Source organism: Delphinapterus leucas, chromosome 8, assembly GCF_059928025.1.
Source record: "Delphinapterus leucas isolate spDelLeu-1000000601 "Yukka" chromosome 8, BTC_Dleu_Yukka2, whole genome shotgun sequence".
In the NCBI taxonomy this organism is placed as follows: Eukaryota; Metazoa; Chordata; class Mammalia; order Artiodactyla; family Monodontidae; genus Delphinapterus; species Delphinapterus leucas.
The window spans coordinates 6773142-6797001 of NC_143136.1; the positions used below are offsets into that span (position 1 = coordinate 6773142).

General features: G+C 52.3%; 1 protein-coding gene across 1 annotated transcript in view; it reads right to left on the bottom strand.

Annotated features, from left to right (window-relative positions):
• MROH2A (maestro heat like repeat family member 2A) overlaps positions 1-23493 on the bottom strand; it is a 34933-nt gene extending 11440 nt beyond the window's left edge. The window contains 21 exon segments of the mRNA XM_089916074.1: positions 980-1084; positions 3741-3836; positions 4629-4738; positions 6635-6713; positions 7735-7857; positions 9008-9066; positions 9069-9159; positions 9951-10274; positions 11856-12133; positions 12261-12291; positions 12294-12341; positions 12571-12623; positions 12626-12662; positions 13768-13911; positions 14413-14564; positions 15177-15275; positions 17960-18122; positions 18298-18432; positions 22062-22242; positions 22475-22570; positions 23414-23493. Of these exon segments, the coding sequence (XP_089772200.1) occupies positions 980-1084; positions 3741-3836; positions 4629-4738; positions 6635-6713; positions 7735-7857; positions 9008-9066; positions 9069-9159; positions 9951-10274; positions 11856-12133; positions 12261-12291; positions 12294-12341; positions 12571-12623; positions 12626-12662; positions 13768-13911; positions 14413-14564; positions 15177-15275; positions 17960-18122; positions 18298-18432; positions 22062-22242; positions 22475-22570; positions 23414-23493 (2484 nt within the window).
• Positions 23494-23860: the final 367 nt, after the last annotated feature.

The window sequence follows — 23860 nt, forward strand, 5'->3', positions numbered from 1 at the left end:
CCCCGGGAGGCCGAGCAGCCAAGATCTGAGGAGTCTGCCCAGGACGCACCCTGTCAGGCCGGGGCCAGGTGCTATGTCTGGGCACCCCTCTCATTCCTATAAATGAGGCCTGGCTTCAAATCTGGACTTCCCCGCTCACTAGCTGTGTGACATGGGTAGGTTCTTAGCCTCGGGTCCTCTTGTTCCTTATCTGTAAATCAGAAGTGATGATGGTGCCCCTTCTTTCAGGGAATGCCCTGAGAATTGCGACAGAGAATCCAGGTGATGCACTCGGCACAGGACCTGGCCTCAAATGTTACTTAGCACTAGTCTTGGCCCCAGCTTCGCTTTACTGGGCCTGGGTTCCACCTCAATGGTGCTCCAGGACTGGAGTCCTGCCCACCTTGCTCTCACTCTTCACCAGCCCCAAGATGCGAGTCCTGTCCCCACACCCCAGCCCCAGGACACCATCGTCCTCCTGCCAACGCCATCCCTGATGACCAGACAGTCAAAGAGTATGAGGCCAACAAATGTAGGAAGAGAGGTCTCATGGAGCTGTGTCACGTGCTCTATCAGCAAAAAACCTTGTTGCTTTTCTAGATTTCATGATGTTAGTGGTATTTGTCAAGCTTTGTGAAATTTGTGATTTTGTAGTGATTTATTTTCTCATTCTAGTAAATACTCACTTTCCTAAGCAGTGTGGCATTCATAGCTGAACCCCTTTTCCTTACAGAGTCCTCACCCCGTGTGAACCTCAGGCCCCACAGAACCCGGAGCCACACCAAACCCGGCCCACCCTCTTCCTCAGCACCCCCGAGCCCCAGGGCCAGCATCTCCCAGGGTCTCCTTCGCCATTGCCAAGTGAGGCAGCCTCTTCCCAAGGGACTCTCTGGGGGGCAGAGCTTGATTTCCAAAGTGTTTCCTCTTCTGGGATACAGACAGGCATTTCCCTGTGGGTGTCAGGGCGGCAGGCTGGGGGGTCAGGGGCTCCTGGACTCACGCAGACACCGACGCTTTGGACGTAGATCTGCATGAGATGGAGGTGGAGGTTGATCGCCTTCTCCCGCTCCCATTCCTTCTCTGACAAGATCCACTTTTCCAGGAGCTGTGGGGAGAGCCCGGAACACAGAAGGGGACGTTAAAATCCTGAGGCCAGCCCTTTCCTGGCCACCACTGCTCTCCTTGTCTTTCCCACTCAGAGTGTGACTTTCAAAGCTCTGAGAGGTTCCAGATACTTCTGATTTCTTCCCAGCCCACCCCCACCTCCCCGCCCCACTAGGGAGATGAGGCTATGAGCAAAGAGACAGAGGCCCCAGCATCCTCACCAAGAAGCTGCTTGGCTGATGTGTTTGGCTTTGTTCCAAATGTTTGTCTGGAGGTAGAAAGGCCAGGAGCACAGCCCACCCTGCACCCCAGGGCCTACATGTTCATGCACCTAATAACACAGCTTAACAAAACACGAAGCAAAAACTGATAGAACCGAAAGGAGAAATAAACAAATCCACAATGATAGAGACTTCAGTACCTCTTTCTCGGTAACTGATGATCAAGAAGACAAAAGCAGGGGCTTCCCTTGTGGTGCCAATGCAGGGGACACCGGTTCGAGTCCTGGTCCGGGAAGATCCCACATGCCGTGGGTCCACTAAGCCCACGCGCCACAACTACTGAGCCTGCGCTCTAGAGCCCGCAAGCCACAACTACTGAGCCCACGTGCCACAACTACTGAAGCCTGCGCGCCTAGAGCCCGTGCTCCACAACAAGAGAAGCCACCGCAATGAGAAGCCCGCGCGCCGCAACGAAGAGTAGCCCCCGCTCGCCGCAACTAGAGAAAGCCCGCGTGCAGCAATGAAGACCCAACGCAGCCAAAAATAATAAATTAATTAATTAAATAAATTCATTTTTTTTTAAAAAAAGAAGACAAAATCAGAAAGGATATAGGAAACTTGGACACCACCGCCGGCCAACTTGGCCTAACCGATATTTAGCAACACACCACCCAATGCAGCAGAAAACTTTCCAAGTACACACAGAACATTCACCAAGATGGGCCGTACCCGGGCAACAAAATAAGTTTCAGTCGATTCAAAAGAATTTGAATTATACAAAGTATCTCCTCAGACTGCAATGGAGTTAAGTCAGGAATTAAAACCAAAAAGATCTCTGGAAAACTCTCCAATATTTAGAAATTTCTAGATAATCCATGAGTCAAAGGAGAAATGAAAGAGAAATTGACATGCATTTTGAACTAAAATAAAATTAGAACACAACATATCAATATTTGTGGGGTATAGCAGCAAAGAACAAAGTCGGTGGACTTATACTCTCTTGTCTTGATTCCAAGACTTATTATATAATATTGTAGTAATCAAGACAGGATGACATTGGTATAAAGACAGACAAAAACATCAGTAGTGCAGAATAGGTGTCCAGAAATAGACCCATACATATATGGTCAATTGATTTTTGACAAAGATGCAAAGGTAATGCAATGGAGAAAAGACAGTCTTTCCAACAAATGGTGCTGAAACAACTGGTTATCCATACGCAAAAAAATAAATAAAATAAACTTTGATCCATATTTAAAAACAACTCAAAATATATCACAGACGTAATTGTAAAACCTGAAAATACCAAGTTCTAGGAGAAAACTAGGAGAAAATCTTGGGTTAGGCAAAGATTTCTTAGACATGACACCAAAAGCATGATCCATAAAAGAAAAAAATGATAAATTCGACTTCATCAAAATTAGAAACTTCTGCTCTTCAAAAGACATTGTGAAATCAATGAAAAGGCACGTCACAGACCAGGAGAAAATATTTGCAAATCATATAGATGATAAAGGGCTTGTTTCCAGAATACGTACAACCTCTGAAAAATTAATAAAAAGAAAGCAAACAATCTAATTTTTTAAAAAAACCCACCCAGCACACTTCAAACATACCGAGATTATGAAGACAAAGACTGAGAAATTGTTCCAGACTGACGGAGAAAGACTAAAGACACATGACGATGAAATGTGATTCATAATCCAGAGTGGGTCCTGGGTCTGGGAGGAAATAACTGTAAAGGACATAATTGGGACAGTTAGTGAAATATGAATATAGAACGTAGATTAGAATATAGCATGGTATCATTGTTAAATTTCATGATTTTGAACATTGTGTTGTTATATGAGAACACTCTTGTTGTTGATGTCTACAGCTGACTCTCCATGATTCAAAATGGTGTGTGTGTGTGTGTGTAATGAGAAAAAAAAGAGAGAGAGAAAAAAAGAAAATGTCACAAAATATTAAGAATCATGGATCTGGGGACTTCCCCAGTGGTCCAGTGGCTAAGACTCCAAGGTCCCAATGCAGGGGGCCCGGGTCCGATCGCTGGTCAGGGAACTAGATCCCACATGTCGCAACTAAGAGTTCACATGCCGCAACTAAAAAAAAAAAAAAAAAAAAAAGGAAGATCCCACACGCGGCAGTGAAGATCCCACATGCCACAACTAAGACCCAACGCAGCCAAATAGATAGATAAATAAACAAATAAATATTTTAAAAATATTTAAGAATCGTGGATCTGGGCGAAAGGTATACAGGAGTTCTTTGTAGTATTCTCACAACTTTTCAGCCAATTTGAAGTTTTATCTAAATAAAATTACCAAATCAATTTTTAACGCATACCCCTGTTTCCCACTGAGAGTCTGGCCCTCAGGCCAGTGTTCTGGGAGGGGTGGCCCTCCCTGGCTCCTGGCCCTCTGCCAGGCAACTCACATGCACCATCTCCTGCAGCCCCTTGGGGTCCAGCTGCCTCTGCACGAGGCCCTCCATCAGCTGCTCCAGGGCATGCAGGGCATTCACATACAGGGTCTGCGGCCAAGAGAGGGGAGAACTGGGCGGCAATGGGGGCTCACACAGCCACACACCAGGACTCTGTGCCGGTCCACACCAGGGAGTGTGAGATGGCCTGATAACCGCCCTTTGATTTCTGCTCAGATTGAGTTCTTTATACGTAGCTTCTCATGTGACATGTAAGACAACCTCAAGAGGAGCCCATTTTGCAAAGGAGGAAACCGAATTCCTAGAGCCCAGTTCTCCTGACCCCTCACCTAGGGCCAGGACCTTGAGACACAGATGGCTCCCTGTCCACAAAAGATTCGTCCTGCTTTTCCACAGCCTTATTGGGAAGCAGCCATGCAGTCAGGGACTACATTTCCCAGGACCCCTTGCATCTAGGTGGAGCCATGTGACTGAGTTCTGGCCAATGGAAGGCAGGCAACACAGCTCATAAATCCTCCAGGCCCTCTCTCTCAAGCCGGCTATCACTACCCACAGGGACCTTTGGAGCCATGCACTAGATACGGTGAGGCCTCTGTCAGCCCAGGTCCCTGAAGAACTGCACGAAGCAGCCCCCTCTCCACTGCTGCTGCCAACTGGACTTCACTTGAGTGACAAATACACTTTCATCTTGTAAAACCGTGAAGATTTCGGAGTTTATCTGTTACAGCAGCTAGCATCACCTTACACTTACTGATAAAGCCTGCTGCACTTTGCCGCCTCTGACCACTCACAGGTTCAGGATGGTAGGCTCTCGGCACTGCTCATGTTAATGTAAACTTCTAAGTCCTGACCCAGCAGATGAGGTGGCCCAGAGGGACCTACCTTAATGGACCCATCGTTGTCCCATGGGGGCTGGAGAGAAATGACAGAGTGTATACTAATCTCCACCAGCTCACTGTTTTCCTCTGTGGAGTAGAAAGGCTTCAGTTTGCCAGGGAAAGAAGTGACAAGAGGAGTGGTCGGTGGAGAGGTGAGACCCTGCCACCCGCTGCCCAGTCTGGGGTGTGGAGGCACGTCACAGAATGAGGGAGAGGCCAGCTTCTCTGGCTGGGGGTTCAGGCAACCATCTCTCCCCAAGGGCCCCGGCTCCACCCACTGGTGGCCAGGGACTGTCTGTGATTGAGCGGGAGACTCAGGGGTCCAAGGCCACCTCTCTCCTTGTTGCCTGCTGTAAGCCTCCCCCTCTCCTATTCAGAACCATTCCATTGGTCCTCATTGAACCACAACCATAGGCTCTGCCTGCCAGGCTGGTCCCGGCCCAGGAGTTTTCAACTGTAATTCCTGGACCACCAGCTGCAGCCCCTTGAAGCTTTTATTAGAAACGCAAATTCTACGGCTGCACCTCAGAGCTACTGAATCAAAAACTCAGGAGTGGAGCCCAGCCACGTGTGTCTTCATAAACCTTCGGGGGTGGTAGCTAGCTGCTTGATGCACACTAGCTCATTCTCTCTTTCTGTCCCCTTCATAGATAGATCTCAAGCCTACGTGCACGTTAGACTCCTAGGAGGGCTTTTTAAGGGGCCCAGGGGCCATGCCTGGCTCCAAGAATCCTTATTTAAAGGTCTGCAGTGGGGCAGGGTATCGGAATTGTTACAGGTTCCCCATCGGCTCTATTGTGCCTCCTATATTTCACCCTGCTGGGACCTCCAGCTCCTTCCCAAATCCAGTAATCTTTTTAAAGCCCAGGTCAAACGTCAAAAGCCAACTCCCACGCTAAGCCCCTTGACAGCCCATCAGCTGAATCACATCTTGTTAGTAGCCCCCTTTTTGGTCTTAGATTTTTTCCTTTGTGGTTCACCTACAAATACTCAGCTCTGACCTATAATTCCTTGTGTATGCGTTTCTTATCTCCAAGTCCCTAAACGGATGTATGTGAATTTTATTTAAAATCTGCCTAAGGCTTCCCTGGTGGTACAGTGGTTAAGAATCCACCTACCAATGCAGGGGACAGGGGTGCGAGCCCTGGTCTGGGAAGATCCCACATGCCGCGGAGCAACTAAGCCCGTGCACCACAACTACTGAGCCTGCGCTCTAGAGTCCATGAGCCACAACTACTGAGCCCACATGCCACAACTACTGAAGCCTGCGTGCCTAGAGCTCATGCTCTGCAACAAGAGAAGCCCCCGCTCACCGCAACTAGAGAAAGCCCGCACACAGCAACGGAAACCCAACGCAGCCAAAAATAAACAAATAAAATCTGCCTATGTACACCCTTTTAAAGCGACACATAGTTCTGCTATGCGCCGAATATGAATATGAATATGAATCTGCCCCAATAGAAGAATTCCTAGCAACGACCCAGCCACCTCAAGTACTCATTTTACAAACGCCTAACTTCTTCCCACTCCCCCTGCCCCACCAGTGGATGGACAATTCCAGGAAGGCAACCGTCAGGCGTTCTATTACTATGTATTACCTGTATCAATACCGTATCAATAAACAGACTTCTTGACTGAGCCCACCCCGGCCTGAAGGATGCCATCTCCTGGCTGTGCTAGTCTGTGTCACTGTGTGATTTCTAGCTCAAAACATCCCCTGATGGACCAAAGGACAACCCACCCACCTGCCATTCACCTCCCAATCCAAGGAGAAGGGCCCAACTTGAAATACTGCTGAGAATTATTTTAAAAAGAGCAGGTGGAAGCAGACCCCCATCTCCTAGGAAGACCCACTCTGCCCCAGGAGCTGCCACCCAAGACTCCAGCTACAAAGGCAAAAAGGGAGGGCAAAGGAGGTGCAACCTCCCCATAAAAGCACTGAGGGGTTGTCTCAGACTTTACCTCCACCCCAGAGAGGCGCTTGGGGCCTGGTTAGGGGCCCAGCTCACCTCAAGTACGAGAGGGCATCCATGGCCATGATCCGCACTGGAGAAACCAGTCTGTCAGTTGGTTCTGCCTTGATGATCGCCTGCCCAGATAGCAGGGCAGTGAGCCATCAAGCCACCCAGAGTCCCGGGATGGGCAAGAGAGGGGCTTGGGCCAACAGTGACCACGATGGCAGCCGCACTCCCAGGGTTAGAGCCAGGAGGACCTGACATTGTATGACGGGCTCTAACACCCCATATCGCCTCCATTCTTTTTACCATCAGTTGGTCTTTGACATTTTAGGGGAGGCAGCAAAGTCTCGTGGAAGGAGTGGGGCAAAGATGGGCCGATGCTTCTCACTCAGGTCTGGCATTTACTGGCTGTGTGCCCTTGGGCAGGTCACTTCCCCCGCCTGAGCCCTGATGTGTAAAATGAGGACTTGGGGGCCTGGTTCACAGGGCTGGGCCAGGCTGGCGTGAAATTACACGTGCGTGTAGCGCTCAGCCCCGAGCAGGAATGTTTGTTTCCTTCTCAGCGCCTCCTGTTCTACCTGCATCTCTCTTCCGTCCAGGCTGCTTCCAATGCAGCTGGAGCAATTTCCAGGGGCCAAGACATTGCAAGGGAGTGGGGAGGCCTGGGGACGAGGGACAGTGGTCGCCCCACAGTCTCATCGGCCCCTGCCATCGCCTCTTGCCTTTGGACAGTTGACACTTTCTAGATCTTAACAAAGTTCTGTGCAAAAATAGCTTTGTCCTGCTTACAGCAGAGCCCTGTCCCCTGGTCCCGCCTATGGAGAAACCTCAGGACTGAGCCCGTGGGCCTCTGTCTCCCAGCCCTGAACCAGCCACCTCGGTGGCAAATCAGGGCCCAAGAGGGGAAGGGTCTTCAGCTCTGGCTTCCGGAATGTTTCCTGGCCGTGAAACCCTTTATCGGACATACGAATGTCATACCCAGAACTCCTTCAGTTGGATCAAAGCAGAACTGAGACAGGAGGGGCTTCAGAGACCCCTGCCTGCCGCCTTGTGCCTCAGATGCTCTCAGGACCTCTGACCAGGGGGAAGCCGGTCGGCAGAGTGAGACCCCCAAACCGCCCAGGATGGAGGAAGCCCCCCGACCCAGCTTACCATGATAATGCCAGTAAGGGTCGCCTTTGGGGCAAGTTGGAAGTCCTCCAGGTCTTTGATGTTCTTGACAGCGTCGGTGACCTGCACCACACTCTTAATGAAGGCCATTTTGAGGCAGATGTCCTGTGCCCAGACCATGACGAGGGACAGGCTGTGAGGGAGCCCCGAAGACCCCAAGCCCCAGCCTGAGCCCCCGGACCCTGCGGCCACATAGAATGCTCCTTCCCCACGCCAAAGAAGAGGCAGTGCCAGGAGTGCTCTGAGAGATGGCTAGCCCCACTCTGTCTTTCAGCCACCTGGCGGAGACGTGGGCCAGGTGCTGGACAGGGCACAGCCCTCCAGTGCCCCCCAGCAGGTGCTGCCTCCCCGAAGCCCTCCACGCTGTGCCTGAGGACAGCAAGCCAGTCAGGGGACACCTTCACTGACCAGGGGCTCTGCGCCCTGTGCGTCACCACAGAGGCAGAATAAGTTATGGACATCAAATCGTTTTTGCTTTTAAGGCAGGAATGAACCCTGAGGACATTATGTTAAATGAAATTAGCCAGTCACAAAAGGATGAACACTGTGTGATTCCAGTTATACGAGATACCTGGGGCGTCAAATTTATAGAGACAGGAAGCAGAAGGGCGGGGGCGGGGGCTGGGGAGGCGGAATGGGGAGCTGGTGTTAGGGGGACAGAGTTTCAGTTTAGGAAGACGAAGAGCGCTGGAGATGAATGGTGGTGATAGTTGCACAACAGTTTGAACGTGCCTAACACCAGTGAACTGCATGCTTAAAAATGGTTATGATGGCAAATTTCACGTGATGTGTACTTTACCACAGTTTTCAAAACAATAATAATAAAGTCACTTCTCCTTTATTCTCTGTGTTTTCTCCTCCTTGCCTTTCCAAGAAAGTAGCCAGTCCCTTTGCACCTCTGAAGACAAGCCCATTCTTGTCCCTTATGAAAGGGCTTGGGTCAGGTGTCAGGGTGGAGGGCAGAGGTGAGGGACGGAGTGCGAGGGGCTGGGAAGAGTGGAGGGCTTGTCTTCAGGGACCCACAAGCATCCCGCCCAGTGCTCGCGGGAGGGCTGCCCCCCCTCCCACTGCAGCAGAGAATGGCGCAGATCGGGGCAATGGGCTTCCCAAATGCTGGGTGTCCGGTAGGACTCCTGGCTGTCTCCTGGGTAGGGCTGGCAGTGCCCAGATAACGATGCAGAGCGACTCTCCGCCAGCCTGGCTCAAAGAGGGCATCCCCTGGGCACTGTGGGTCCATGGCGTCCCGGGGTTATACCTGGCAGCTGCTGGAGTAGTGGTGAACGATCTTAGCAGTGATGGGGTTGTCCACGTGGTTAGGAGCATCTGCGGGTGGCAGTACGAGGCCACGCAGCTGTACATCACCATGAGGGCACCCTTCACTGTCTCCTGCCTCCAGGGATGGTCCTTCTGTGAGGCCAATGAGAAGGGGAAGAACAAGTGTTGGCGGGGCGGGTAGGGTCTGCTCCTTCAGCTTTTTCCTGGGTGCCTGAAATGCTCACTCATTTATTCATTCATTCAACACATCTTTATTGAGCACCTACTATATGCTTCGTCCTGGCTGTACAGTAATGAGCAAGTCAGACCAGGGCCATGACCTCCCATTAGCAGGGGGTTTGTGTGGAGCCCCTAAACAGAGGCTGTTGTGTCCTCCTTCACACCTTCACCTGACAAGCGTCTACTCTGGGCCAGGGGTTCCTGTGTCGCTGGGGATCCAGTGGGAACAGAGAGCCTCAGCCGTGCTCTCCTGGGAGGAGGTGCTAGAGGCCGCCCAACCTACCGTGGAAGGAGGGGCAGGGTTGCCCATGCTCTCCAGGCCTTGAGTAGAAGAAATCCAGGCCTCAGGTCCCACTCTGTGGAGAAGCCGAAGAAGCCTGGACACTCCCGACTCTCTCCTTCCAAACTACCAGACCCCCAGGACAAGGGTCCGAGGTCAAGGCCAAAACCTCGGAGGCATCGGTGACTCCAGGCGGTTGCCCACTGGGGGCTCAGCCAGCCCAGGGCACTGTGCCCCGTGGCTGGGAGGGGCAGCCTCCAGAGGCTGGCCACTGGCTGCCTGGGTCCAACTCCCCACTTCACTTTGGTGAAGGAGACACAGAGGGCAGCTTCTTACTGAGATCTAGTAAGAGCCTTGGTTGGGGGCTGAGAACACTGCTCCAATAGGCCCCCGGAGACCTGACTATGGAGCAAGGGTGTCTCACCCGCCAAGCGCCTATCTGCCAGGACTGCTCCGACTCCTGGATCCTCTCCTCAAAGTCGTGGAGCACGTTCAGCACCGTCTTCACCTGGCCCCGGGCACACAGGCCAAAGCACAGAATCACACCCTGCAGGGAGACCCGGCCAGGCAGGGTAGGGTGGTGGGCCAGGGGGCCGGGGAGGACCCCCCATACACACACACACACACACAAGTAAACACACATGCATGCACACATGTACACACACCCATGTACACATGCACACACCATGTCCGCCGAGGGTCCAGACGGAAATGAGGTTGGGGTAGAAGGTGGCAGGCACCAAAGAATCTAAAAGAGTGGATATATGTATATGTATAACAGATTCATTTTGCTGTACACAACATTGTAAATCAACTACATCCCGATAAAAATTATAAAAAAGAAAAAAAGAAAGGGAGAATGTTACAATTTAAAGTTTTTATCTCCAAAATGGAAAACTTTTTTTCTGATTATAAAAATAGTATTTGTTGGGCTTCCCTGGTGGCGCAGTGGTTGAGAGTCCGCCTGCCGATGCAGGGGACACGGGTTCGTGCCCCGGTCCGGGAGGATCCCACATGCCGTGGGGCGGCTGGGCCCGTGAGCCATGGCCACTGAGCCTGCGCGTCCGGAGCCTGTGCTCCGCAACAGGAGAGGCCACAGCAGTGAGAGGCCCGCGTACTGCAAAAAAAAAAAAAACAAGTATTTGTTCATTGTAAAATCAAAATAAAAGATAACCACCCTTAACAGTTTAGGTGTATCCTTCTAAACTCATTTATGCATAAACACCTAGACTTCTTTCACATAACTGAGGTCATGCTATATATACTGTCTCATACTGTATTATTATACTTAATATATAAAGGGCAGTGTTTCCATGAAAAAGTGTGGATTGTATAATATTCCATATGTTGCTATACTATCATTAATTCCACAAATTCCTTATAGAAGAACATGTAGGTTGTTCTTAATGTTTGGCTTTTATGCCCAACGTTATAATGAACATCTTTATCCAGTTGCTTTGGGGCAATTATTTCCTTCAGACAATTGACAAAATGTTAGATCTTTGAGCCCAAGTTTTGGGCCCTATCCAACTGAGAACCCAGAAAGGTTTAATCAATCTACACCCCCATCAATGAAGTATAGAAGCCTGGTTTTTTTGTATTCTAGACCAGTGATTAGCAAAGTACAGCCCTAAGGCTAAATCCAGCCCAAAGCCTGTTTTTGTGGATAAAGTTTTATTGGAACACCACCACTCTCTGCAGTCTATACAGACCATGCTTTTGCTCTACAATGCAGGGTTGCATAATTGTCACAGGCCATGTGGCCTGCAAAGCTGAAAATGTTTTTGTTATCTGGGCTCTTACAGAAAAATGGCTAGGCCAGCACTAGTCATTATCTTTATCATCTCTGCCCATCAGATGGGTAAAAAGGGTCTCACTGTTGCTTAAATTTGCATTTCTTTAAGAAAGGGGCTTACTGGCAGCAGAAGGTGGTTCACGTACAGTTGCCCAGTTTGTGCACTGTGCAAGAGCACCCAGCTGAAGGACTGAACTGAAGCCACCCATGCTCTTCTCGAGTCATGCAAGACCACATGCTGCCAGTAGGGGGCACCTTGTTCAAATTCACGCAAAGGTGCTCTCTGAGCTGGTGCTGTTGGGGACAGTATTTCCCTTTATCAAGGCCAGGTTTAGGATTTGGGCTTAGGGATTTAGAATCAGGGGTTCAGACTAAGGTTCGGCACTGGGTCAACAGAGCTTTAGGGCTACGTCTATATGGTGTAACTAGGCTTTATATTCAGCCTTTGACTTAGCTTTGGGGGATTCAGGTAAACAGCCTGAAATTCAGACTCAGGTGGAAGCTGGGATTCGGGATTTAAGGAAAGGGGTGAGGGTGTGGAGGGTGGGCTATGTTCAAGGATAGAAAACATGAAGCAACCCAGAGCTGTGATTTCTTGGCCCAGCCAGTAGTGTCTATAAAAGAGGAAATGAAGGAGGTGCAGATGTGGCTGAGACCCATCGCCCCTAACCCCTGTACTGCTTCCTGCCCTCGCTCACCATGTGTGCTCACCGCTGCCCTAATCAGGGTCAGGGTCCCCACGTGGATGGCCTCCTTGCTCATCTCCATCTGGCTGAGGAAGAACTTCATCAGCTCCTTGGGGTAGGAGCGGGCTGCAGGGGGAAGGACCGCTTTAGTCGTGCCCCCTGAGCCAGAGCAGCAGGACGAGGCAGCCCCAGGCCCAGTGCTCAGAGGGGCTGGGACTCCCGTGGGCTCACAGTGGAGCTGCGGGAGCCTCACCAAGGGCTATGAAGCAGTGCACGACCTCCGTGTCATGTTCCGGCTGCTGTACTGCTGCTGGGCGGGGGCCTTGAAGCACAACTAGGGCGGGGTCACGCAGGGAGGGTGGGTGAGATCTCAGCCGGACAGGGGACGCAGCTGCAGGAGCACCACGGCCTCGCCCTCAGAGGGATGTAGGAGACACGTGAGCGGGACGGGGGCCCCACCACTGTCTCACCCTTCGCCCTGGTGGGCCGCGCCACCTGCCGCAGCCCCCTTCCCATGGACCCACCCTGATCAGGCCACGCCCAGCACAGCCTGCCAGCCTCACCTGGACATGCAGTTCCGTGAAGATGGTGTGCAGCTGCATTTGGGGGACAGGGTGTTAGTGGTCACTGACATTTCCAGGATCTGCCTCAAGACCTGCAAAAGGTGGGAAGTGGTGGCACGTGACCTTCTACCGACTCAGGGTCAAACTCCAGACCTTTGCTACTCTGTGTTTTCCGTCAACCGGATGTATCAGCTTTCTCTGGGAGCTAGTTAGAAATGCCACCTCTCACGCCCTGTCCAGACCTCTGAATCCAACTCTGTTTCAACCAGCCCCCGGTGATTCCCGTGCACAGTAAAGCTTGGGCAGGGCTGCACTAGGGCCACCAAGCGTGACATTCAAGGCCTTCTTCCCCTTTCTCTCCTAGTCACTGGGAGGTGAAGCCCATCTTTAGACCGAATGATCTACACATGGTTCCCCAAACCCGTCCCATTCATTTCTGCTCCCAGCTCTTACAGCGAAGAGCCTCGCCTCGTCTGTAGATGAGTGACCCCTTGCACAATATACATCAGCCCAGGTCACGCCTCCACTCAGAACCTTGCAAAGGCTCCATCTCACAGGAGTTCAAGGCTGGCAGGGGTCGAATGGTGTTCCTCCCAAAATTTGTGTCCACCCAGAACCTCAGAATACAGACCTCACTTGGAAATAGGGTACTTGTAATTAGTTAAGGATCTCGAGATGAGATCATCCTGAATTTAGGGTGGGCCTTAAATCCAATGACTGGTGTCCTTACGAGAAGTGGAGAGGACACAGAGAGACACAGAGAAGATGGCCATATGAAGATGGAGGGGGAGGTTGCCGTGATGCAGTGCCTGGGGCCACCAGAAGCTGGAAGATGCAAGATTCTCCCCTAGAGCCTTCAGAAGGAGCACAGCCTGCCAACACCTTGATTTCGGACTTCTGGCCTCCAGAACAATGAGAGAATAAATTTCTGTTGTTTTAATCCACCCACCTCATGGTTCTTTGTTACAGCAGCCCTAAGAAACTGACACAAAGGCCGTGACCTCACTGCGGCCTCCAAAACCCTTTGGGATATCATCCTTTCCACCTGGAATGGCAGCGTTCATTTCTTGGAAATCCTACAGGTGCCAGGCCCCATGGCTCTATCTCCCACCCAGATGACACTCCCCACCCGGGACACTTGGGAGCCCCAAATGCCTCAAGCCTCCAGCCCAGGCCGCTACCCACTCGGCCCCTCACCTGTGTGATGAAGAGTGCCTCCAGGTGGGCCTGGTACTCTGCCAGCAGCAGGGGGATGTAGTCGTACACCTGCTCACGCACGTTGTTGCCGGGCAGGATGAGGTTCAGCATAGGCTTCAGGGACTTGATGAGCCCCAGCTTCACCTACCACAGAAGCAGCGTCTCCAGACCCCTGGGCCCAGGACTCAGCAAGGCCCAGTGATGTCAGCCCCATCCACAAGACAGAGCTGACCTTGGAAGTAGAGTCCAGGCCTCCCCCAGGCCCCAGAGGTGGGCAGTGAACCCAGACTTTCCCCCAAGTCCTGGCTCTGTCACTTAGGTAACTGGGCAGACACTTGACCTCTCTATGCCTCACTTTCCTCAGCTGTAAAACAGTCCTATGGCACAGAGTTGGCATGGAAATCGCTCCCATAGGTAAACCGCTCAGAGAGCGCCTGGCAGGCATGTGAAAGGGACCCTCATCTAGCACCTCCAGGGACCTTTATCAAGCCGCCTTCTGACGCTCCGGGCCCACGTGGCTCCACCATTGATCAGTTCCTCATCTCCCTGGACCATGTGGTATCTCAGCCCCACCAGCACCGCAGGCTGGGGAGCCATGACCCAGGGACCATGTGGGCCCCCCACCCCCGAGCAGGGCAGTCTCACCTCGGGGTTGTTGTCCCTGAGCCACAAGGTCACAAAAGAGCGATACATGGGGAACAGCTTCACAGCAAACTGCTCCTCAGTCATCACGGGGTACACACTGTCCTCTAGGTGCCTCAGGTAAAACTGCACGTTCTCGCAGAAGGTCTCCATGGCTGTCCGTGGGGATGTGCAGTGAGCCCAGAGGGGCAGGAGGAAGGACAAAGGCTCCGCAGGCCACCTTCTCAGGAGGGAGCCCTCGTGCACTTCCATAACCAGCAGGTCACTGAGATGGCCAAGGACACTGCTAGAAAAATCTCCTGAGTCCCTCCCTCTCTGCCCTTCCAACTCCCTCAGAGCCCCCTAATGTTTACCCTGCATGTCTGTGTGTGAAAGACTCCCCGGAGCGGGTAGAGCGCGCAGGTGTGACTCGGCACCAGCCCTTGATGCTCATGTGCCGAGGTCAAAGCTGGGGCCTGGAATAAACCTCTTTTTACTCACATCCTGGGGATTCCACTGCAGAGGGTGGCAAACACATTTTGCCCTAATTTTCTCAGGTATTGGGGATTTGGGTCCACAGAAACATTAAGTTATCAAAACCTGGGGCAATGTGATCAGATGTAAATGGCATCAAAGACCTGCCCAAGTCAAGCCGAACCTGGAAACATGTCCCTGGTCACCCCCTCCTGTGAATCCCATCACCCTTCCATCTCTACCTGTTTACTCCACCTCCCCAGCCCCCAGCACCCCGACTGGGCCGGACCTGCGGGCCCAGGTGGGATACGTACCACTGCAGATCACCTGGCGCATCTCGGCTTCATCGGTGAGCCTCAGCATGGTGAATATGGTAGCCAGGGTGATGCCCATGTATGGCATGAACTCAAACACTGTGGGGCATGGGCAGAGGTCACGAGGCGTCAGGGCAGGAGAGTCAGCAGAGAGGACAGCCCCGCCAGCTGCACCTCCAGCCCCGGCGCAGAGCCAGGGAGCCGCTTTGTGCCGGCTGGGCCACAGGGGAGAGTGGGAGGCAGGGGAGGTAAGAAGAGATGGAAGCCGGTGAAGGGGGAAGGAAGTGGGAAAGAGAGGAGGAGGGGAGAGAGGTGGAGGAGGAGGAAGAGGAGAAGGAGGAGGAGGGAGAGGAGGGGGAGGAGGAGGGGGGAGGAGGGAGAGGAGGAGGGGGAAGGAGGGGGAGGAGGAGGGGGAGAAGGGAAGAAAGGAGGTAAAGAGGAAGTGGAGGAGGGGGAGGAGGAAGGGAAGGAGGAGGAGGGGAGGAGGAGGAGGGGAGGAGGAAAAGGGGGAGGAGGGGGAGGGGGAAGGGAGGAAGGGGAGGAGGAGGGAGGAGGGGGAGGAGGAGGGGGAGGGGGAGGAGGAGAGGGAGGATGGAGGAGGGGGAGGGGGAGGAGGGAGAGGAGGGGGAGGAGGAGGAGGAGGAGGGGGGGAGGAGGAGGAGGGGAGGGGGAGGAGGAGCAGGGGGAGGCAGGCAAGGGGGAGAGGAGGCAGAGTGTGGGCTCTTCCAGCCTCTGACCCCTCTGGGTGTCCCACAGACGTTCTGGGATGAAGAACCAGAGGCTGTGAGTGAGAAAGTGAAAAGGCAACAGGCATCAGGAGAAAGCAGAGAAAGAAGGGAAACTGCAATGGGAGGGGGAGAGAGAGAGAGGAGCGGCGACAGACCACACTCACCTCCAGCCCCGCTCCCACTAGCTCCCCTTTCAGATCCGTCACCCGCTGGACCCCCATTTCTGCCCCTCTCCTGGCTCTGGCATCAGCCCACACACAGGCCCCGCCCGCCCTGCCCCCAGAGCCCCTCCAGCCATGATCTCATTTCTTTCCCCTCCTGCCTTCACTGCCTCTGCCCCCATCCCTCGCCTGCCCCCCTCTCGACCAGCCTCCGTCCCCAGGAAGCCACCGCCTCCAGCCTCATCTTCCCAGGCGCCCCAGGAGGATGGGCCACGACTGGCCCCTGGGCCCTTCCTGAGTCCTTCTCCTTCTCGCAGGCTCCAGGACACCACACTGCCCTCAGCTTGCTCCTAGATCTTCCGGTTCAGTCCCCCCTGAGCCTCCTCGGGTCCGGGGTTCCTCAGGGCTAGGTGCTGGCCCTCTTCTCTCCTCCCTGTACTTTCACCCCCTCGGTGACAACAACTCTGGACACCACGTACACTCGAGGCCCCCTGCCCTCTGCACTCTGCTTCCCGCTTGATGACCTTGATGACCTCTCCACCTGGACATCTCTCAAGGGATGCAAACTCAATCCACGCAAAAGAAATTCATCTGAGCCCTAAGTTCTCTCTCCCCCAGTGCTTCCAGTCTCAGGAAATGAACACACTATACATGCAGCTGTTCAAACCTGAAAACCGAGTGTCATTCTTGGGTCCTCCTGTTCCTTTGTCTCTCACACACACTCCATCGGCAAGTCCGCCGACCAGAACCCCATCTACTACTCACGTCTGTCCACTTGCCGAATGAGTCCCAGCCTGAGCCACAGACACCTCACAGTTACACACCTCCCACCCCCTCTCCGTCCACACCACAGCAAGAATGGGCTTCCTGGGAGGCTTCCCAGGTGGCACAGTGGTTGAGAGTCTGCCTGCTGATGCAGGGGATGCGGGTTCGCGCCCCAGTCCGGGAAGATCCCACATGCCGCGGAGCGGCTGGACCCGTGAGCCATGGCCGCTGAGCCTGCGCATCCGGAGCCTGTGCTCCGCAACGGGAGAGGCCATAACAGTGAGAGGCCCGCGTACCGCAAAAAAAAAAAAAAAAAAGAATGGGCTTCCTGGAAGTTTCGGCAGGCAACTCTGCAGCTTAAGATCCCTCAGTAGCTTCCTGGTGCCTTTAAATAGAGTCCAGACTCTTCGCCACGCCTAACTCTCCAAGCTCATTTTACACCCATCACAGCCCTCTTTCTAGCTCCGGGCATAGTGACCTCTCAGTTCTTCAGAGAAACCAAGCTTTCTCCTGCCACAGGGCCTTTGCACATTCAGTGCAGGATGGCTCCCTCATCTACTTCTTCACACAGATAATCATCACCTGAGTCTTCTGGTCACAGTTGAAGCATCGCCACCTTAATGAGGGCCCCACAGAGATGAGGTCCTCTTGCCCTCATCCTGATCTCAAAAAGCCCCCTGGCTGTCCTCTTCATAACTGCCATCTCATATTATGATTATCTGTTTTCTTGTTTACTGGTTTACGGTGTCTTACTCACCTGTGGCCCAGCACCCACCCCAAGGCCTGCATGGAGCAAGCACTCAGCACATGTTCGTGGAATGGAAAGGGAGGGAGGGAAGGAGAAAGTGAGAGAACGGGGCCAGAGAGGGAGAGAGGAGAGAGAGATTTCGAAGAGAAGGGATGACAGGAATAAAGATACAGAAATGAGAGGCAGAAACACAGAGAGAGAATCTTGGCAGCTGAGAGGGACAGAGAGACACACAAAGATGAAAAGGAGGAATGCCAGAGAAAGGTAATAAGAGAGAGAAATGTAAGGGGGTGGGGGCAGAGACAAGGGCAGAGGCCCGGCAGGAACACGGGATGGTCTTAAAGGGGTCAGATACTGGGGCTGAGGCCCCACGGGCCCTACCATTGCCATTGGCCAGCTTCGCCAGGGTGACGATGACAAATTCTTCGGCGAGGTTGAGGGGTCTGAGGCAGTGCTGTAGCTCATACACGACCAAGCTGAAGTGGTTTCGGGACAGGGCCACCAAGGTGTCGCTGGCCACCTCTGCCCTCACGTAGCCCTCCACCTCCAGGGGACGGGAGAGGGATGTGTGGCGTCACCACCTGCTCCAGCCCTGTTGGGCTCCCCTGGGCTTGCTCAGCGTACTCCTGCCCCGGGAGGTAACTGGACAAGGGCCTCGGGCATCCCAGGCCGCACCTACCAAGGCCCAGCCCCTGGGTCGGTGGGCAGCAGGGCTCTACTATCTGCAGCATCTCCCTCATCTCCTTGGAGGCGATGGTGACCAGCCTCTGGACGCAGCACTCCTCCAGCTCCCCCTGCTGCTGGAGAACCTCCTGCAGGACGCTGTAGATGTTGACTTTGCCCTGAGTGAAAATCTGGGGAACGAGTATGGCGGGTGGGAAGGTCCTGGACGGGGCAGTGGAGGCTGCGAGGGACCCGGCCCTGCCGGAGCACACGAAGTCACACATCCTCCCTCCTACGGGTCCTCCTCCCAAACAGTGCGAGATTATGATTTATAATAAGAAATTTATATTTGGTCTTCATCCAGTTTCTGGCACAGAGCTCCTAAAACCTTTGGAATTTCCTAAGTGATGAGAGTGACAAAGGTGTCTTTTGTTATATTGAGGTGATTTTTGGTCCACACCTAAGGACGGGGACTGGTTGGCAGGAGAACCAGTCATCTGATTAGAGGATTGGAACTTTCATTCCCACCCACTTGACCTCCGGGGAGAAGAGAGAGGCTTTGGAAGTGGAATCGATCGCCAATGGCCAGTGATTTCATCAACCATGCCTAGATAATGAAGCCTCCATAAAAACCCAAAAGGACAAGGTTCGGAGAGATTCTAGACTGGTGAACAAACAGAGATTTGGCAGGAGTGGCGTGCCCAGAGAGGCCCTGGAAACTTCGCGCCCTTTCCCAAACCCTCACCCTATATGTCTCTTCCTTCTGGTTGGTCCTGAGTTATATCCTGTTAAAATAAACTAGTATCTAGTAGGTAAAATGTTTCTGTGAGTTCTGTGAGCCACTCTCATAAATTAATTGAACCCAAGGAGGAGGTCATGGGAACCTCCAAACCATAGCCAGTTGGCCAAACTTACGATTGGCATCTGAAGCAGGGGTGGGGGTGGGGTCGTCTTATGGGACTGAGCCCTTAACCTCTGGGATCTGACACTATCTCCAGGTAGACAGTGTCAGAATTGAGTTAAATTGTAGCACACCTAGCTGGTGTCAGAGAATTATTTGGTGGCGGGGGGAACACCCACACGTTGGATTTGGATGCAGAATTATCATTGCCTCATCTGGTCGATGACCCCACCATCCTGAAACTGCCTAAGACTCTGACCCCGATTCCGCCATCTCTCACGCCACCCGCTCCCTTCCTCCCATCAGGCTCATCCAACTGGCCCTGTCAGTGTGGCCTGCAAATCTGTCCTCTCTCCACTGTTTTCAGCCCAGCATACTCAGCTAGGCAGGTGTCAAATGGTCAGCACACAGGGTCCTCCACAGATTTGGCACTGACCCTCTTGCAAGTCCAAGAGGACATCATCTATTTTGCTTCTTAGATAGCTCTTGTCACAAGGGTGGACTCCTCTCCATGGGGGCTGTTACCTGCAAAACGCTCTGGGAAGATGGCCCCCTCCCCTGGCTGGTAAGGAGGTCACTTACCAACAGTCAAGACCTTAGCAAATTTGGGGACCTCAAGAGGAAAGGAAGTCAATGAAATTTATACGTTCTATGAATGACATCCAGTACAGAGAGTCTTGGCCTTTCTTTCCCAGTCTCGATATAGCAAGTAATAGAGGCTTGTAAACCCCAGTGAGAGATTCCTCATGAAAACTCCTGGACCGAAGAGAACCGTGTGGCCTTCGCTGCCTAGTCCGATGGCCCTTGTTTTCTCAACCTCTTCATTTTTTTTCTTTTTTATTGTCCCCTAAGGAGCCTTCTTAAGTGTTTTTTCCTAATTGCCCCCACCATGAAAATGTAATACCACAAAGATATAATATAGCTGAGTATACATATCTGTGCTTTGTACATCAAAAACTAAAAACACGCCAACCCCCACCCCCACTGCCGCAAGAACCAATTTTACCTGCTTTGGAGCAGTATCACCCCGTTGAGAATTCACGCTCTAGATTTTCAAGGCAAACTCAAGGAAGCCTAGATGCGTAGCTAACACTGTTGCTGCAGATATGTAAACAGCCAGGCAAATTATAATACGCCCAGCCTAATTTCTGCGATCGAAATTAATCTTTGGAGAATATTTACGGGCGCAAGAGAAAAACTGTCAAAGACTTGGAAACTGGCATAAAACAGGCATGGGTGGCTTCCCAGAGGCGGGCTTGGTGCTGTCTGGCTGCCCCTGCAGGATCATCCGGCCTGTGGGAGTGTGTGCCTTTGATCGCCTGTGATAGTCTAGGCTATGCTACGTCTCCACGGAGATAGAAGGTAAGTTTTAGGAAACTGACGCTGAAAATGATTCCTGTTCGTGACAACAGGAACTTTGTTTGGTAAAGAATGTAAATCTCTATAAGTAAAATTGTCATTTTAACAGATTTTAACTCTTACTGGTTCCTTCACTAGTTAAAGAATAACTAAAATCTTGAACACAGGTCAAGTTACAAAATATGCCTACTTGTTTATCATCTGTTTATTGCCACTGATCATTTATCGTGGCCTGGGTATTAACCGTGGTTTTTAAATTTTTCTATATTTCCTGATGCTTTGACTTCTTGCGGCCTTGTGGGCCCTGGAGAGACTGCCCAGGGTTAGTCAATTCCTAGAGATGGCAAACAACTCACCCACTCACGAGCAAGCTTGTCAAATACAAGCAAGCAATCCAGGCTCCACGTACCAGCCACCACCTCTTCTATCAGGCTCTCACGCTCTGGACCACTATACACCTGCTCTAATCACCCCAGGGCCAGGCACCAGACGACTCAGGGCGGCCCCTACACCCCAGACCTCACTGAAATTATCCACACTAGCCAATCCGACGTCTGCTCATCCTGCCTCGCCGGATCTTCCCCTACAGAAGCCACAATAAACGCTCCTGCGTACATTTCCCCCTTGCTCCCTCTGCCTCCCGCCCGACTCTGGTTCTTCCTTGTGGGCCTGCATGGCATGGCGTGCCCCTGCCTCTTGGGATCTGTGAGTAACAGACCATCTTTTCAAGAGCAATCATCTCCTGGGCTGTTGGTCTCACTATACCTGAATAATAATAAAACCTATGTTTTAAAAGACTTTTGCAAATTCTTTGCCTATGCTCCTGGACCCCGACTTCCCTCAAGGCTGCCACGTAGCTTCTTTCTATAAAATAAAACTTGCTATTAAGAATTCCTATAAGGACCTGCTCTTCTATCCACTCTCAAAAGCTCAAGAATAGTCTAAAATTCAACAGCTCTCCAAGTGTGGTCCCCAGACCAGCAGCAGCGTCACCTGGGACCTTGCTAGAAATGCTGATTCTTGGGCTTCACCCCATACCTACTGAATCAGAAACTCTCATGATGGGCCCCAGAAATCTGAAGTTTTAACAAGTCCTCAGGGGATACTGATGCTCTGGTCCAAACTCTACCCTGTCGTACAAAGCCCACCATGATCTCGGTTACATTTTCCATCACTCCCATCAGTATCTCTACCCCAGCCTCTGCCCCAGTAAACAGCCTCCACTGGCCAAGCACCCCTGCACCTTGCATCTGGTGTGTCTCTGTTCCCCCACATCCACCTGCTTCACCCCTGCTCAACATCTTTGCAACTCAGCTCACCTGCTCTAGAACGGTGACTCCCAAACCCACTGCGTCAGAATACCGAGGAGCTTTGAAAACCTGTGAGTGGCCCAGGCCCCATTTGGGCCTCCAGGGCTGAGACCCTCATAGTCTGGTCATTGTCTGTACCCCAGAACCTAGCCTACATCCACAACAATCAGTGAATGTGTGCTGAGCAGGGGACGGACACGCAAACAGGTGGCCAGGCTCAGAGGAACGGCTGAGGGAGAGGAGGTCCTACCTCTGGTACCTGCAGGCAGCGGATGAGAGCGTCCATCACCACAGAGGGCTCAGTGGCGGCCCTCTCCCTGATGATCACTGAGGCCAGCATCTTCCGCATGTCAGGACCTGCCCCAGCAGCGTCCGTTTTGGTTGACTCGCTGTCCATGATGTTGAGGAGGTTTGTGACTTGTTGGAAGGTATGTGAGACAAAGGTGGCACAGGTGTGATGCCGAGATGACCATTACAGGGCTTGTTCCTTGTGCTCTGGTCTCCCTGATACCTGCACAGCTCTAGCTCTGCCTGGGGCATGATTGGGCAGGGACCTTCCTATCCACTGTACAGATGGAGAAACTGAGATCTTGACCAAGACTTGCCCTCCAGGAGTTAGTGGCCGAAATGAGGCAGGAGTGCAGGGAGGGGGTGACTTTCTTACCACTGTCGTCTGGTTCCAGAGGTTCCAGGTCCTCTGTCTCCTCTGACACGTCCTCATTTGACTCTGTTGATGCTTCTGCCAATCTCTTCCTCAAGCTATTTTGAGATAATAAGATTTGTAAAATACTTGGTGTGTCATCCAACCATAAGACGACCCCCCATGAGTCACACCCTGCATAACCCCCTTCCCTAGAGTGTGGGAGGAACCCATGACTTGGTTAGACCCATATTCTAGCCAATAGAATATGGCAAAAGCAATGGGAACCTCCCATGATGCGATCACTGCCATGATTACATTATGTCATATAAGACTACATCTTAGCAGACTGGAGAGAGATTCTCATGCTGGCCTTGAAAAGTAAACAGTGGTGATATAAGCTGCCTATGGAGGGGGCCAGGTCACAAGGAACTGAGGGCCTCAGTCCTACAACTACAAGGAACTGGATTCTGCCAACAGCCACATGAGCTTGGAAGAGGACCAAGCTCCAGAAAGGACGCAGCCCAGACATCTTGAGTGCAGCCTGTGAAACCCTAAATAAATGACCTCGCTAAGCCAAGCCTAGACTCCTGACCACGCAAACTGTGGCATAATAAACAGGTGTTATTTTAAGCCACTACCTTTAGGTAATTTGTCACACAGTGATCGACAGCTACACTTGGTTAGGAAGGGCCTTTCCTCCCTCTTTTCTGGACACTGAAAACTAATGATTAATGAGAAATGCCCCTCGGCAGGTCTCACCGCTCCTCTCAAGGGGCTCTCTCGACATCGGCAGCTTCTCAAGGGCTGACAAACACCAACATAGACATCAACACTGAGGGATAAAAGCTCCCAGATCCTTTTTCCTCCTGTCCCAAGTTCCTCAAACTCCATCCCAGGGCCCTTCACCATCCTGTGTTCCCTTCCTCCTCCTTTAAGGAACAAGTCTGGGACCTAAACACTGACCTTTTCTCAGAGTTTTCTCCTGGATGGAACAAAAATACACCACAAGAAAAAGCTCCATTCTCTGCCTGATACCCATCAATGGTAACGTGGACAATGGCAGGTTGGGTTGACAAAGGAGTGAGACCTTCGGGCTCCTCAGTCGTAACTCAGACAGGGAACAGGTCCCCTGACAGGGTGGGAGGGTTTCACTAGAATCATCACCGTTGGGTCCCAGACCCTTGGAACCCTCAGATCCAACTGTCTCCCTGAGCTCTGTGAACCCAGGGCTTTGAGGAGTGCACAGGGCTCTGGGATTTAAAAAACCCACATTATGTTGTTAATCAACATTTCTGTCACCCATATGTGGGGTGAGGTATGGTGGTCTGTTTGGGGAAAGGAAATAGAGGGGGGGATTCACAGCTAAGTCCCCTGGGGATGTAGTGATAGGAGCCCAGGGTGGGGAG